This window comes from Populus alba, chromosome 11 (genome assembly GCF_005239225.2).
Source record: "Populus alba chromosome 11, ASM523922v2, whole genome shotgun sequence".
NCBI classification, from domain to species: Eukaryota; Viridiplantae; Streptophyta; class Magnoliopsida; order Malpighiales; family Salicaceae; genus Populus; species Populus alba.
This window is the reverse complement of record NC_133294.1, coordinates 15,282,838-15,299,335: the sequence shown is the minus strand read 5'-3', so window position 1 is coordinate 15,299,335 and position 16,498 is coordinate 15,282,838. Positions and strand designations below refer to the sequence as shown.

The window sequence follows — 16,498 nt, the reverse complement described above, 5'->3', positions numbered from 1 at the left end:
ATGTTGCTTTATGATGACATTTTCAATCAACATGGGACAGCAACTTGATCTATCTGTCGGTTTTGCAAGCCGAAACAAACAAATGAGAACAGTGCCCGTTTAACCTATTAGCAATAAAGCTATAGTACTAATCCTTAGTTTGTAGTTGAACCACTTTATAGGGATTTCATTGTACTTTTACTCTCTTTCAAGAGTCACTGTCAGAAGCTTACATGCTCACTTCACAAGTGATAAAAACAAACCCCATTTTCACTGTCTAGACTCCAAGTTATGTGGTTACTGGTTATTGGCCAGTTATTGCTCCTGGGACGACACTGCTCTATTTTTCAAAGGCGATTGTGAGGACTTCGATTCTTGAGGAGGAGAAAGAGTTTGATGGTCAAGGATGTCTGGAATGAAAACCTGCAATGCCGCAAGTGGGAGTAAAAAAATGATGTTGACATTGAACAGAGAGTATGTGCTCTGTAATTAGCCAGGGAACGCTATCAAGGAACATGCAGCAGCAAAAAAACAGGAATTCATAGCGGTTTTCCAGGCTAAAAGGGTGTGGCTATCACATGGACTCAACATGCTGATTCCCTTTAATGAACGCCCAAACCAGTAGGTCTCGTACGCCACCCTTGGAAAGGCTTTGAATCACCTTGGAGTACAATTTTAAATTGTGATTTGAGCTCTAAAGCATTGACCAGAAATTAACTATCCATAAATGTACTTGAAGGACACCCACATGTAAGTTCAGCTAAACAAGAAATCGAATTTGCAAGTTGGTTTTTTTATTTTTATTTTTATTTTTGACCTTTTTAAAAGAAGGAGAAGAAATCCCACTTGTTAAAATCTATATAGAGATCAGAATTTTAGAGGCAAGTATAAGTACAGGTTTGTTTCCAACAATCTATTATATCTTTAGGTCATTGAAGGGAAATAGCTATGAAGGTTTCGAGTAGCAATTATGGCTTGTTGATGATTCTGCTACTTGCATGTTGTGCAGCACAAATCTATGCTGAGTATCGGACCTGTATCAGCGGGCCATGTGCTCGCAAGAAGATTGCATGTCCAGCTGAATGCCCTGAAGCAAATCCAACCGACCCCAAAGTGAGAAAAGTTTGTCGTTTGAACTGTAACTCGCCCGTATGCCAGACCGAATGCAAACGTAAGTGTTTATTTACAACGGTTATATAATCTCATAAATCAGAACAGCTTTCCTCATTTGATGGATTATACTAGTAATTATACGACTCAAAATGATTTTCTTGGTGATTATAGGTATCAAACCGAATTGCGATGCACCTGGAGCAGCATGCTTGGACCCCCGGTTCATTGGTGGAGATGGCATTGTCTTTTACTTTCATGGCAAAAGCAATGAACATTTCAGCTTAGTATCTGATCTCAACCTACAAATCAATGCCCGTTTTATTGGCCTTCGGCCAGCAGGCAGAACCAGGGACTATACATGGATTCAAGCTCTTGGCATCCTCTTCGACTCGCACAGTTTCTCTCTTGAGGCCACCGAAGCATCAACCTGGAATGGTGAGGTTGACCATCTAAAATTCTCCCACAATGGGGAGGATCTAATCATACCGGAAGGTCAGTTATCTACATGGCAATCCCCAGATAGTGATATTAAAGTACAGAGAACATCGAGCAAGAACAGTGTCCTAGTCACTCTCCCGGAGGTTGCAGAGATCTCAATCAATGTTGTGCCAGTAACCAAAGAAGATGACAGGATTCATAACTATCAGATACCTTCCGATAACTGTTTTGCTCACTTAGAGGTTCAATTCCAGTTCTTTGGTCTATCGTCGAAAGTTGAAGGGGTAATTGGGAGGACTTACCAGCCTGATTTCAAGAACCCGGCGAAGCCAGGAGTTGCAATGCCAGTTGTGGGAGGAGAGGAAATGTTTAGGACACCATCTCTTCTCTCTGCCGATTGTGGCGCTTGCGTGTTCTCTCCAGCTGGGGTTTTGGACCAAAAGGACACTCTTCTGATGGATTTTGGCAAGCTTGATTGCACCGGAGGTTCCGGCAGTGGACATGGAATAGTTTGCAGGAAGTGAGTGGGGATAGTTGTCATGTGCAAAAATAACACCGGAAGTTTCAACTTCTTCCGGAATAATTGAAACTCATTTGGTAAGAGTTTCAGGAGGATTATGGTCTGCTACAAAACAATGATTTCCATTTTTATTATGAAATTTGTTCTGTCATTTTTGCTAGTTCTTTTCAAATCTTCATTCTCGAAGTTACGTGTTAAGTTATTTGCTTTATGGTTCGATCTTGACAGTCGTCTTTGGTTCTTTCATTTCTCTCCCATGTTAATTAGAGGATCCAACCAACGGTTGCCTCCTCCATTAGTCCTAGTTAGCGTTTTTTGTGATTCCTTTTCATGTATTATTAAAAATAATATAAAACATACATTTACATCATAATTAATAATATAAGTTTTTATTGTTGAATAAGATAGTGTAAATGCATATAAAATTCAATTCTATAAGAATTTTACTTGAAGATATATATTTAAAAATAATATAAATCAAAAGATAGGAATCGGAAAGGTATTTAATGTCTTCTTATTAAAAAAAAAAAAAAAAGAACTATGAGTTGATATAAAGGGATTTTGCATAACAAAATACTTTGCTAATAGCCTGATTCTTTTTGTTTTCCTCATTCGAGTAGTGAGAGCTAATTCAATTCAATAAATAAAAAAATTAAATTGTGTAAAGATATCTTAATCCTATTCTAATGACCGATTCTCATGGTCCAGACTCAGGTCATTTGTAAAACTTTCTCCTTCAGAGAATATAAGGATTGAAAGCATTCAACCTTGGGCCAGCAAAGGCGGAAAATCTCCATGGAACAAGATTTAGGGTATATTTTTAGAATATGATGTAAATCTTGTTTTTTAAATTTTAATTTTTTTTTATATTTTTATATCGTTTTTTGATGTGTTAATGTCAAAAATAATTTAAAAAAATAAAAAAATATATTTTAATATATTTCTAAAAACAGATATATTTTATACCATAATTACTACTAAACCCAATTTTAAACGAATAGGACCCTTCTGCAACCCATCCAGTCTGACCAGACTCACACGGTTCAAGATTCATGGGCCAGTTACTGTTTCTTCTGGAGTCATGTTCGCTAGAGACCAGTTCGATCCAAAGTCTTAGATAAAAAAATATTCGAAGACCAGAAAAGTGTTCAGTGATTGTGCAGCAATTGCTTTACCAGAGGTTATTCACAAAGCTCTTCTTTTTTTCTTTCTATTTTTCGTGAACAGAAGCTGGCCTGTCGTTGCTGTCAATCATGGCTCCTGTTTGTTCTCCATAATGACCATAGTAAGGAAGTGGATAAACTGCTGAAATAGCTAGACACTGTCGTGATCAAATTGGATGCTATGTAAAACGCACAATTTATTACATAAGAAGATTTATATAGTACTTTCCAGATCACAAGAACTAGAAAATGAAAGCTTTGGAGTAGAGGCTGAATCTCATTGTTGGGAATGAGCTCCCACAAATCATGTCTTACACCTGGAGAGAAATTTGTTTTGTTCTATGTAACGCAGTAGCATATCAGAAATACAAGACATCACAAATTCAAGCTAGCATAGCAAGTATACCAGAATACTAAGACGGTGAGCTGTGCCTTGTTTCTATAATCAATCTGTGACCCAACACATTGAATATCCAGTAATTGTGTGAAAAATAAATAGCATGGCAGCTGGAAGCCAGAAGAATTTTAGATCAAGACAATAATAGAACCCTTATGGTACCGTGCAGTTTCTGATGGATTGATTCGCACGCATCACTCAACTATATTACAAGCTATGGAAGAAAATTTGAGGTAAAAAATTTGAATAACGTAACAAGAGATAACTTTTGTTCATATCTTCACATTTATCTGGGAACATTCCCCAGAATCTTCACCAGAATGTCCTTTGTCCAAGAATGGATGGAAGCCTTCGCTTCTCATCTTCCACGAGGATTCACTAGCTGAGAAAATACAGCACTAGTGGCCACATCTTCGGCATCTTCTTCTGTTCCAGAATTCCCTCCATCAATTATACTTGTGCTGTTATCGAATTGTTCGAGTGGCGTCAATGGAATGCCTGGGATATGGTTTGTACTGTTGTCTTCAGGTTCCATGAGGGCAGATGAGGTCTCCTCAAGCTGAAGAGCATACTCAAGATTCCACAAGACATCTCCCATCGATGGCCTGTCAACTCCATGCTCTGCAAGGCATTTCTCAGCTGTCTCCCCAAATTTTTTGAGAGACGCTGGATTCACCTTTCCTGCTAGATTAGAGTCCATGATTTGATCCAACATGCCCTTCTTCTGCCAGGTCATTGCCCACTCTGCTATATTGACTTGTTCCCTCGGGAGAACAGGGTTTAGAGCTGGTCTAGTGCAGAGAACTTCCATTAAAACCACTCCAAATGAATACACATCTGACTTCTCTGTGAGTTGTTGCCTTCTGAAGTACTCAGGATCAAGGTAACCAAAGCTACCCTTAACAGCTGTACTCACATGCGTCTGATCAATAGCTGGGCCTGTTTTTGAGAGGCCAAAATCAGCAACTTTGGCAACGAAACTCTCATCCAAAAGAATGTTCGTTGTCTTAACATCTCGGTGAATAATGCTTTGAGCAGCACCTGTGTGGAGATAATGCAGGCCCCTGCCAGCCCCAATGCATATTTCAAGACGTTGCTTCCATGATAGAGGCGGTAGATCGGTGCCATATAGATGGCTCCTGAGTGGTCCATTAGCCATGTATTCGTAGACAAGAATCATTTCAGACCGCTCATCACAATAGCCAATAAGTGAGACAAGATGACGGTGGCGAAGCTTTGATAACATTTCAATCTCTGTTCGGAATTCAGCAAGACCTTGTTCAGATCTGGGATTTCCTCTTTTGACAGCAACTTTAGTTCCATCTTCAAGGGTTCCTTTGTACACCCTGCCAAAGCCGCCAATCCCAAGAAGCAGGCTCTCATCAAACTTGTTCGTTGCATCAAGGATTTCTTGGAATGTGAAGAGCCGACCATTAGAGGAAACCAACGAGATGCAGCTTGCTGTTCCACTCTTTTGAGAAGTTGTGGACATCTTGGTCTGAGAGTTTCCATATAATGGCAATGGCAGCCATGGATGTGCCTGGTGAGTAGTCGTCTTTGACCTGCGGGCTGCCAAGCAACAGTAACAGAGACAAATCAAACCAAATGCACCCAGGGCTCCAACAAGTGAACCAATAATAATTCCAATCTTCTTTTTCTTCGAGGGTGATTGAGGAAGGACGCTCTCAACAGAAGAAAGCCCATCCAAGCTTTTAACTTCATTGCTGATCTTGAAAATCTCCAGCCCATTCATAATTGCATTTATCATATCCGATGTTGTATCTGGACCAATACTTACAGTGAAAGTATCTGAATCTACTGATGCGTTGGAGACAAAGTCTCTGTAATAGGGTACATTCAAGCCACCAGTAAAGGTTGAGAGGTCAAGACTCTCAACGGCAATATCATCATTTATGTACAGATTGAATACAAGATTGTTCAGAGCCTTGCTCACGATATCACAGAAATGTGCCCGCACAAAATAGCTGAAGTTTTGGTTGACAGAGAACACCCAAGTTATGTTGAAGTTCGTGTTGGCTACTTTTGCATCTCCCATTACTTCGGCGGAGGCATAAACCCAATATGGTGCTATTTCAGTAGTGAGAGAAGGTGGATATCTTATGGATGCAGGGTTAACTGAAACATTCAATGCAGAGCTGTTCATATGGAGATATTTGGCATCATTTTCCCAAATCCTCCCAAGAGTATCATTCTCAGCAGTGATCAACGGACCTCCCGTGTTTAACCGGAAAACAGTTTCAAAGGCAAGTTCAGAGAGACCACTAACAGGAGAAGACGGATTTATAGCTAATGCCTGGTCTGGAAGTACTCCATCAGGAACAGAAACAACTTCGATTGCATTAACAAATGTGACGGAATTGTTTGAATGAATGAAGGAAAGGGTCAAAGTATCAGAAGTCACATTGACTGCATACTCCTTAAACATATAAGAACCATTATAGTTCTTGAATGTAAAATTGTTCAAGAGTACAAAATCATCTGTGGCTACTGTAATCAACGAAGACATCAAGTTATGGCCTGAGTTTGGAATAGGGTAAAAATAAAGGCGGATCCAATGCCTGCCTTCTTGCTTGATATCAAATTTGTAAGATGATATGCCAGAGAAAATTCGAGCAGATTGATAGATTGGAGATGGGAAACTAGAATTGGACTTAGCAACAACAGAAGTCCCACTTTTTATAGTGAGAGAAGAATGCCCTGAATCAGGAACATAAGTTTTACCTTGAAAGGTGACACTTTGTGTAGAACCACAAGCAATCAAGTAGTTATCAGGAGGAGTGAATGCAGCAAATGATATATTATGACCAATGAGCTCAAATAAAACGAAAGCAACAACTACAGGTAACCAACTCTCTCCTTTCATCCTCACCATTTGCAGTATCCCAAATCCTCAAGCTCCTAGCAACCTAAAAATGCCCAATTCCCAACTCCAAAGACAAAAAAAAAAAAAAAAAAAAAACCCCACTTCACAAAGATATCTAGGAACCAGAAGAATTTCCCCTAGCAAGCCTGAGGCCTTATGAACCTAGCTCCCCAATCACTAAATGCCTCCAAAACAATATCCTCAAGAACCTCAGATCTATGCAGACCAACTTCAGCCTACCTTGGCTCTATTAAAAGACGGTGATAAAATATAAAAGAATGCAGTCTGAAGATTAGCAAAGACAAAAGCTTTTGCTGAAATATACAATCTTACCTCAAGAAGAAAGAAAGAAAAGTAGAGAAGCTATGATCAAAGAGAGAATTGGGTTGGAGTTAATGATCAAAGACCAGTAGACAATGAATGAGTGAAGCCATGAAAACCCATCAAGCATCGAGATTTTCAGGAGGCGTTTGGGAGGTGTTTTAACTGGATTTTTATAAAAACTTTAATTTTTATTTTTATTTTAAATTAATTTTTTATATGCATTTTTAAATTATTTTAATATATTTATATAAAAATAAATTTTAAAAAAAAAAAATATATTTAAATATACTTTTAAATAAAAAAACACTTTTAAAAAATACAATTCTATCTTCCCAAACACACCGCTAATGCTACTTATAGAAACCCTTTGCTTTCCAGGCTGGTGATTAGGCTGTCATTCTCATTTACCAGTGAAAAAGGAGGGCCCACAAGAAGAAGAAAAAGGATGGAAACTTCTTGCTTCCTTCAAAAAACAACTCAACTGTTATTATTATTATATATATATATAATATATTGATAATTATTGCTGTTGATTTGATTAAAAAAAAAAAAAAAAAACAAGAATTTAAAGCTTACACTAACAAAGTTATATATAAGAAAATCGTACTTATCCCCAAAAAAAATGATAAAAAATTTATTTTCTATCAAAAAAATATATTTTTAAAATCTTTTTCTTTACTGTATAATAAAATATGGAGTTGCCGACAATATAATCACACCATAAAATTTCTCATGTGTCATTGTAAAGAATGGAATTTATGCACAGGAGTAGCCAAGTTTACGTCTGAGGTCTATTTGTGTGGTTATTTATGTTTCACATTTTTTATATTATTTTTTTTAAATAGTTTTTATTTGAAAATTTATTAATTTTTTCAGATTTTTATTTTTAATATTATCACATAAAAAACATTAAAAATACTAAAAAAATATTAATTTGATATTTTTTTCAAAACAATAATTTTTTTAATACCCAAAAACAAAAGCAAGCTTAACCCAGAAAGAAATTATTTTATTAGTGAAGCACAGATAATTTAATAGGCTACAAGCTAAAACAATTTGAGAATAATTTATATACAAGACCATTATATTTATGTACAGTTTTGTTTTTTTTCAAGAGAAATGATTTAGTGTGCGATTGGTAATATGATATTTGATATTTTTTAAAATTATTTTTTAAAATTATTTTTTAATTAAAAATATATTTAAATAATATTTTTAAAAATATATTATATTAATATAAAAAAATTAAAAAAAAAATCTTAAAAATATTTTTTAAAAAACTTTGATATTTTTTTAGATAAAATATAGTTTAAAAACAATTAAAAAAAAATCACTTAACATTGAATTTTTTTTAAGAAGGGAAATGGTGGATGGGACGATCATTGGGACCCGTTTTACGCGGCTTTGAGATTGAGAAGGGACAGACTAGGCGGCGTCAGATGACGGTGTCTTATCACCGTTTGGTACACCTGGCATACACAAAATAATTAATAACATTCACGTCGTTAAATTCTAGGTGGTATGGCCCCCTGCCATTAAATCGGTTTTTTATTAAATCTTGATTACTTTTTTACTTTAAATTAAAAAAATTAATATTTTTTATTATTTTAATATGATGGTATAATATCAAAATAAAATTTAAAAAATAAAAAATATATTTATTTTAATATTTTTTAAAATAAAAAATACTTTAAAAAACAACATTCATCACATTTTTTATTGACAATTTCTATCATTAGATATTGACCTATCAATAAAAAAACCAGTTATAAAAATCTTAAAATTATAATTTTCTCTTAAAATCTATAATTAATTGACATAATTATATTATACATTCATAGACTTTGAAAAAAAATTAAAGAAAATAAGTTTTAGGTTTGATAAATTACCTTATAATTAAAGAAGTTAATTATTTTTTTCTTTTTGTTTTAGGTTTAAATATTCAAACCAATATCTAGATAAATTTATTAAATTTTATTTAAATGCACAAAGTCGATATGAGAATATACTTTAAAAATTATCTAATTAAAAAACTTAGTCTTACTCGATATACAAATTAATTCTAAAATATCCCTTATTTAAAAAAAAAAAAAAAAAAAAAAAAAGCTGTCATTATCTCAACGTCGTTAACAACACCTCCCCCAACGGAAGAAACGACAGCTAGAGACGGAATCATGCATAATATCGGACGTCTTGACATCAAAACAGTAGTATGCGTTATTTTGTTTCTTTTTTTCTTTTTATAAACCGCCGCACCGAAGCACATGGCCACCGCCACTATAAGCTTCTTCTCTCTCCACCTTTTAGTATTTTTAATTGTCTCTTGATAAATTTTATTCTCTAGAAAATTATTAATGACTACAAGCTGGAGATTTCTAGCCAATCACTCAAGAAACATGCAAAAGGGGCATTTCTTTTTTCAATGTAACGGATATTTAAGGATTAATAAATGAAGAGGTTTCGTGTGGGGGTCAATCCAGCCTAACGTGCATTACTTGCATGAAAAAGAGGATAAAATAGTGTTAAAATGGCCTCAATATGGTCAGAACTGTTTTCCAACATGTGTTTTCATAAATTTTTTTATTATTATTAAAATTATGTTAGAAATAATTTTTAAAAAATAAAAAAAACATAATTGACATGTATTTCAACACGAAAAGCTATTTAAAAAGCAACCAATACCACACTGTCCAAACAAACTCTAGTCCCACACATTTAACTAAGTTGGTGTAAGATTCGGAGTTTCCTAGGCTGAGGTTAGAGATTAGATCCTTCATCTTGCCATTCTGAGATTGTACAATGGGTTATTAATTAGATTTGTTCATCATGGTTAATTTATAAGAATTTCATTTTAAATTTAGATTTTCCACGAATACATCTTTTACAAAAATAAATTTTCTATCAAACTAAAAATCTCACTGATACTAAGTTAATAAATTATATAAAAAAAAGAAAAAATTATAGCTTAGAAAACTAAATATTGTGTGGTTTTTAGTGGTATTATTATTATGTGTTTACTTGATGATTTGAAGTGTTTAATTATTTTGATTATATAAAATTATCTTTAGAAGCTTGGAGTTGCATACACCATATTTAATAATAATGGAAGACAATTATGTAAGTGTCGTACTGAAAAAATAATTAGGTGTTACGATAAAAAATGTTGGTATTTAATATTTATTATGGAGAAACAGGTTGATAAAAAATAGTCATTGACAAGAAAAATTGGACTGCTGCAATAGCATAATTTAATAAAATCTTGTGCATTTAATGTTTCATTTCTCAATATTTTTTACTCTTTTACTTTTAACATAAAATTATTGAAATGTTTTTATTTTAAATAAACAATAAAATTAAAATTAGGAATGTATAATTCCTCTCTCACAAATTATATTTATAAACTTATTGAATTCAAATTAATGTCTATGATTTTCATCATATATAAAACTCACCCTTGCCCACTTCCCTTTCAAACGATCTTACCTAATACCATATGAGATTTGACGTGCAAAATTTGTCATTTTAGGGGTGGGGGAATCAAAGATACCTAGAATCAATGATTTTTCCATGATTATTTGAATGCTGACTATTAAGTATATTTGCTTATCATAATATAAAAATTTATTCCACAATTACACTACTTGTGAATAATATAGGACAAATGCAGTCCAATAAATTCTATTACCAAGGATAAAATAGAAAAGACAACTATCTGATTCATAACACGAGGACTGATAAGGACATTTACTTGTTGTGCCATCAAAATAATGTTGGAAAAATTTATTTAAAACATGGTTTGTAAAAGGATATATTTGAGGTAAAATTAAAAGTGAAGTTTACTTGTTTTTAGAGTTAAAATTTTGTTGAAAAAACTCTTTAACATAAAATATTAGTATGATTAAAATAAATTGTGAGTGAATAAAAAATTAATCTTAAAAAAATCTTAGATAAAATGTTTTGAAAAAAATCGTAACTCTCTAAAAATTATATTCCACATATAAAAAAAAACATGTTTTATAGTTGTTTATATAATGGAAACTTAAATCAATACATGAGTTTTATTTTTTCTATTCTCTTTATAATTTTTTTTTAGAATAAACCAAAAATTAACTAATAAAATATTATTAATTATTTCTGAAACACCATAAAATTTTTCAAGTAGGAAACTTGAAGTGATTTTTTTTTCTCCAAGCAATTTCAATTGATAGAACACTTACAAGGCTCGTCGACTGGGTCATTGGTCTTCAAAATCAAGACTCGCACCTGGAAGTGAAAAGAGATAGAGACCTGCCCTGTCCAGCTAACCAGGGAGACTGGGTTGGATCCGCATCCACATCTAAATCAAGAATCAGCCCGGCTCGATGACAAGAACACCTATTTACCTCTCCAAACCTTTAAGCTTGGGCCCGACTTTTAATAAAGTAGTTTTTATAGTTTATTTATTATGTTGGGATTTCCTTTTCTTTTCCTTTTCGAGTATGGTCCCCGTTAGGTTGGGGTTTTATTTTATTTTTTTAAAAAAACCAATTTATATTTAAAAGTATTTTTCTTAATTTAACAAAGTTGTTATGTTTTTAACAATAGTATGGTCGTTTGAATAAAAATTCAAACCAATTAAAATAAAACACCATAGAATTAATATGTTTTAAATTCCGGAGAAAAATGTATTATTTTTAAGCAAAAATGCCTTTCTGTTATTTATTTATTTATTTGATAAAAAAATGTCTTTTTTTTTTTAATCAAAAGCTAACTTATCACGATTTATAAACTAGTTTTTTTTTAAAAAAAAAATCTGTATTATTTTTATGCAAATATAACTATACAAATATCTAATTTTATTTTTAAAAATGAAATGATTGAATTATTTTTGAAACGTGATTGTAATTATTTATTTAAATTGAATTTTATTTTGAAATATAAAAAATTAAAAAAAAAAAAAGAGGGCGAACGGGTGTAACTCAACTAATTAGACTCTAAATTTACTTTTTAAAGATCATTAGTTCGAATCCTACAAATCTCAAAGTCATTAGAGATTTACATGATCATTAATTTCAGGACTCATGGATTTAGTCAAGGTATATTCAAATTTATCTAAATACTCACATTAAAAAAAAAAAATAGCTACATTATGAGTTCTATTATTGAAAAAAACAACACTATGATAAGTTATCAAAATCTTTGGACAACGACAAATCTGACAATTTCACCACTTGAATTCCATTGAAGAATTTGAATTTATATTGTGAATCCTTGAATAAACCTCAATTAAACATTGACTCGTATATTTAGAGCACAAACCCATAATTCTTATATCATCTAGATTTGAAAAGATTACAGAAAATATTGGATCCGGTAAACAAACAATACAAATTTGGTGGATTTAGAGAGGTGGTACGTTCAAATAGTATTAGGATCTCTAATGTGTTTTTTTTTATTGATTTTTTTTTATATTGCTTAAAAAATATCAAGACATGATTTTCAATGTGTTTTTTTATTGAGAATTTATTTTCATATTATAATAAGTTTTTTTTTTATTTAAACAGAATGCTTCTAATAAAAAAAAGGTGTTTTTGTTAGAAAAAAAAATAGAAATGTATTAATAAGGAAATTGCATTTAAGAGATATGTCTTTTCCTGGTTATTTTAAATTATTTAAAGTTTTACAAAACCATTATTTTAACTGTCGTTGTTTTTAATTTAAGAACATGCTACTAATAAAAAAACTGTTTTGGTAAAAAATGCATCAATGAGAAAAGAATAATTTGTTTAGTAAAATATTTTTTTAAAGAATATAAATTTTAGTCTTTAAAATAATTTTTTCCTGATTGTTTAGACTTTTTATTTAATAAAATATATTGCTAAGAAAAAAAACCATTTTGTCATCAAAATAAAAAAAAATCAGAAAAGATAATTTGAAAAAAAAAATTCTTCTATGTTTTTCTTACTATATCCATTTTTATTATCAAAGCATCATATATAAAATATATTTTAAAAAAATTATAAAGCATTTGGTTTTCTTTACTGTAGCTATAAAGCATTTGGTTTTTTTTACTGTAGCTATTTTATTTATTCTCTCACTTTCACTATGAATTACCAATAGTGAGATTTTTAAAAAAAAATTTAATTTGATTTCCGAAACTTTTTTTTTATGCAATTGAGGTCCTTTGAGCCCAAATTAGAACACAATTGCATATTTTTTAGGGGTGAGGGTTAAATTAATAGAAAGAGAGCTTAAGTGAAAAACATGGGTAATATGAGTGGTGACTTTCTAATTTGTTTAAAAAGTTAATTTTAGTTCCCTATCTTTTTAAAATATTAGGTAATCGGACCCTATAATTTTCAAGCATTATTTTTGGTACCATACTTTATTTTTCTTTTTGCTTTTTAGTTCTTTTTTAGTGGAAAAGGGAGAGGTGGTCGCCAAATTCTTCTTAGAGAGAGAAAACTGTTATTGACGATGATTTCAAATACTAAAATGATTAATTTTTGTGTCAAATAGTTCTATATAATGAGGAAAGTTAAGATCAAGTGTTTTCTCAGCTTGAAAACACTTAAAAAAATTGAGCCCTTAAAGATTTTTTTGTTTTGAATTGATTATGGTGTTTTGAGGTAAAAAAAATAAGTTCAAAATAAGTTTTGAGTTGAAAAAACAAGAGCCTCGTTTTTCCAGCCACTATAGCAACCAGATTCTGAACAATTATAGATAATGCCTCATGTATTGCCACCCCATTTACTTCAAAATAAAATAAAATAAAGGTTTATGCGTTAGCCTTTTTTTTGTGGGCTAGGCGCTAGGCCTTAGCTTACCAGGCCCATAGCACATGACTTCGTTCTTTTTTTTTTTATATATATATTATTTTAAATTATTAATTTTTTATATGTATTTTTAAAAATATTTTTTGCATATTTTGATTAATAATCATTTTTGTGATTTTGTTTTCTTATTTAGTCCTTTTGAAACAACGATTATTTTTTTATGATATTGAGTGTGTTTAATTTCTTATGAGGTTAGTGTGAGTTATATATAATTTATTTTTATATTTTATATAGATTAAACTTAGTTTTAAAAATAACAAAATTTATTTTTTACAATGTTTTTAATATGTGCAGTCTTGCATATAATTTTTTCCTTTTATTTTATTCAATAAATTTTATGTATGTCTATTTCTATTACAAATTAATTTTCATAAATAAATTCATTAAACACAGTTAGATAAATAACCTACATTGCAATATCAAATATATTAGCTTACACCCATCTCTTATTTTTTTAGTTTCTCTTTTGATTATTGTTAATGTTTCTTTTTGTTTATTTATATAAATAATTATTATTTTATTTGATTAGGTAATTACATGAACTTTTTTATTTATATTTTAGATTTTTATTTAATTTTATTTGATTATTGTTAACTTGTATACCCATAATTGTTTTTTTTTTTTTAAATTACAGACACGCGGCAATACGTGGATTAAATAGCTAGTTTTCTTTGAAAGGGCGTGGGAAACCCAACTAATTTTTTACCAACCGTCAAGGGGGGAAAATATAGAGAGAGAATAACTTGAAGTTCAACATGGTGTCCAAATCCGGAAGCACACATTTATGCCAAGCAGCGTGGCGTGATAACGTTCCTGTCAAAACTAAGGATTTTAATGGTCAACATGTTTGGGCTTTGACTAGTCTTACCTAATAAATGTATTTTTAACAGATTCGGAGAAAACTTTAAATTCAATCACACTCGCAATCAACTACTCTGCCGATGAATATACAACTAATCTGCTCTTGAGGTTTGACCAAGTGATTAAAGAGGATTTATTTTTTTTCTTTGCATTTGGGTTCAAACTTCACCATGCACGCATGTCATCCCCGCGATATCTTATATGCTCACTGGGTTTACAGGATGTTCAGTGAGCCGTGAGATTAGTCGTGGTACGCGCAAGCTGGCCGGAACATCCACGTAAATAAAAAAAAAAGATACAACTACTCTGCCGATTTAATTTTTATAAATATATTTATTTGAAGATACAACTACAAATATCTTAAATAAAAAATAAAAAAAAACACTCACAATCAACCAAAAATAAAATAAAAAATCACAGGATTTTTATTTTATTTGTTTTTATTTTTAAAAAAAAATTTTTTAAATTTTTTTTTACTTCAAATTATTTTTTTAGATTATATTAAAAATATTTTTTTAAAAATAAAAAAAATATTATTTTAATACAGAGAATAAATTCCATTAGAATTTAAGCCTTAACATTTGGAATTTAATTAATTTTTTTACCAGTGATGCATCCTGTTAATCGAAAATATCAGAAATGATTCCTTCGACAGCATGATAAACACTATCAATGTTTTTTTCCTTTTTTTTTTTTCTTCTGAATTTTCTTGCAGTCTCTTTCGCTGCTTTTTAAGAGTCAACTAGCTTGGAGGGCAAGCTCCTCATCGCCTAGGTTACAGGGACGTTTTTATTAAAAATCAAAGGCAGTGCTCTTGATCTGGACTTTTTATAAGAAGCATTAAAAGCTTGCATTATTGGCATGGCAAGCTATCCCTCTTCTCCCCTTCATTCAAATAGTCGCTATCACATTTCTATGTGAACATTTGAAAAAAAATTAAGATTATTTGTGCTCAAAACTTTGACATCCAATGTGTGGTTTTAATCAATTTTAGGTATCAGGATAACATGCATGCTCTTGTGCCTGGAAACGCAGATCTCAATTTCAGACTAACGAAAACACATCCATTAGATGAAATTGCTGTTTCCAATAGATGAAAACACACTTCTCTCTTGTTTAATCACCTACGCCTCCAAATATGAAGCCGCGACGATGATTTTACTCAAGCACAATGAGAAGGGTCTGTGTCAAGCAAGACCTGTTCAAATTCGGAAAAACAATCCAGAGAAGATATAGAAATTAAGCTGGCAAGGATTTAAAACTATTTGCATGATTCATCACGATGTCAATATCCTTATGATAGTTGGAGTATATATATCATTTACATGGGTTCTCTCTACGTGTTCTAATACTTGATGAACTGTACAATTCATTCGCTGACTTATGAACCAGCTGCTTGATCGCCAAGCATTCCCAGACCTAGTATCGTTTTCCAGCAGAAGAGATTAAACATACAGGAGCAATACTAATTTGCTGCAGCACCAAAGTTGCAGAGTACTATCCTCCATCCGACGTTACCCAGAAATGAGAAAGTAACATATACCCTTAAACCAAAGTCAATCCCTCAGAAGGCATCTTATTATACGAAGATTCATACATAACATGGAGTAAGAAACAGAAGAAGGTGGAGAAAGAGAGAGAGAGCCAAAATAAAGTCAAGTGATCATAGATTTATGTGTTTATATAGCTCCAAAACTTTTATCGAATATATATATATATATATAGCTCGAAAATTCATCTGTAAGATTTGAGAATAGCTCCACAGAAGGTACAGATAATAGCTCTCCAAGAATCCCAGTAAAATGGAACATAACAAAATCTTGTTGAAGTTCTCATATCAGCGACGCTTGCACCACGACCGCACCTTGAACATGACCCGGCTACCGGCTTGAATCTTCTAACCTTCCTTGTCTGGTCCACCAAGAAACAGAAACAAACCATTGCAATGAAATATTTGTGAGATTTTTGAGGTTATTCGTGTGTGTTTTGCAGCACGCTAATGGC

General features: G+C 31.8%; 3 protein-coding genes across 4 annotated transcripts; 1 reads left to right on the top strand and 2 right to left on the bottom strand.

Annotated features, from left to right (window-relative positions):
- Nucleotides 1-58: 58 nt before the first annotated feature.
- Nucleotides 59-2,296, top strand: LOC118047545 (uncharacterized). 2 transcript variants are annotated; one of them, XM_035056879.2, is made up of 3 exons: nucleotides 59-600; nucleotides 989-1,150; nucleotides 1,264-2,296. In XM_035056879.2, exons 1-3 carry the CDS (start codon nucleotides 585-587, stop codon nucleotides 2,052-2,054), a joined length of 969 nt encoding a protein of 322 aa, XP_034912770.1. In that variant the 5' UTR covers nucleotides 59-584; the 3' UTR covers nucleotides 2,055-2,296. The 2 variants fall into 2 exon arrangements, with proteins under 2 accessions (XP_034912770.1, XP_034912768.1); XM_035056877.2 differs by lacking the exon at nucleotides 59-600 and having other exon boundaries at nucleotides 611-1,150.
- A 1,389-nt stretch (nucleotides 2,297-3,685) lies between these two features.
- LOC118047547 (receptor-like protein kinase THESEUS 1) lies at nucleotides 3,686-7,028 on the bottom strand. Its single transcript, XM_035056881.2, has one exon. The coding sequence runs from the start codon at nucleotides 6,501-6,503 to the stop codon at nucleotides 3,969-3,971; it is 2,535 nt and encodes an 844-aa protein (XP_034912772.1). The 5' UTR covers nucleotides 6,504-7,028; the 3' UTR covers nucleotides 3,686-3,968.
- An 8,762-nt stretch (nucleotides 7,029-15,790) lies between these two features.
- LOC118047548 (uncharacterized) lies at nucleotides 15,791-16,498 on the bottom strand. The gene has a single exon (XM_035056882.2). It carries the CDS (start codon nucleotides 16,433-16,435, stop codon nucleotides 16,229-16,231), a length of 207 nt encoding a protein of 68 aa, XP_034912773.1. The 5' UTR covers nucleotides 16,436-16,498; the 3' UTR covers nucleotides 15,791-16,228.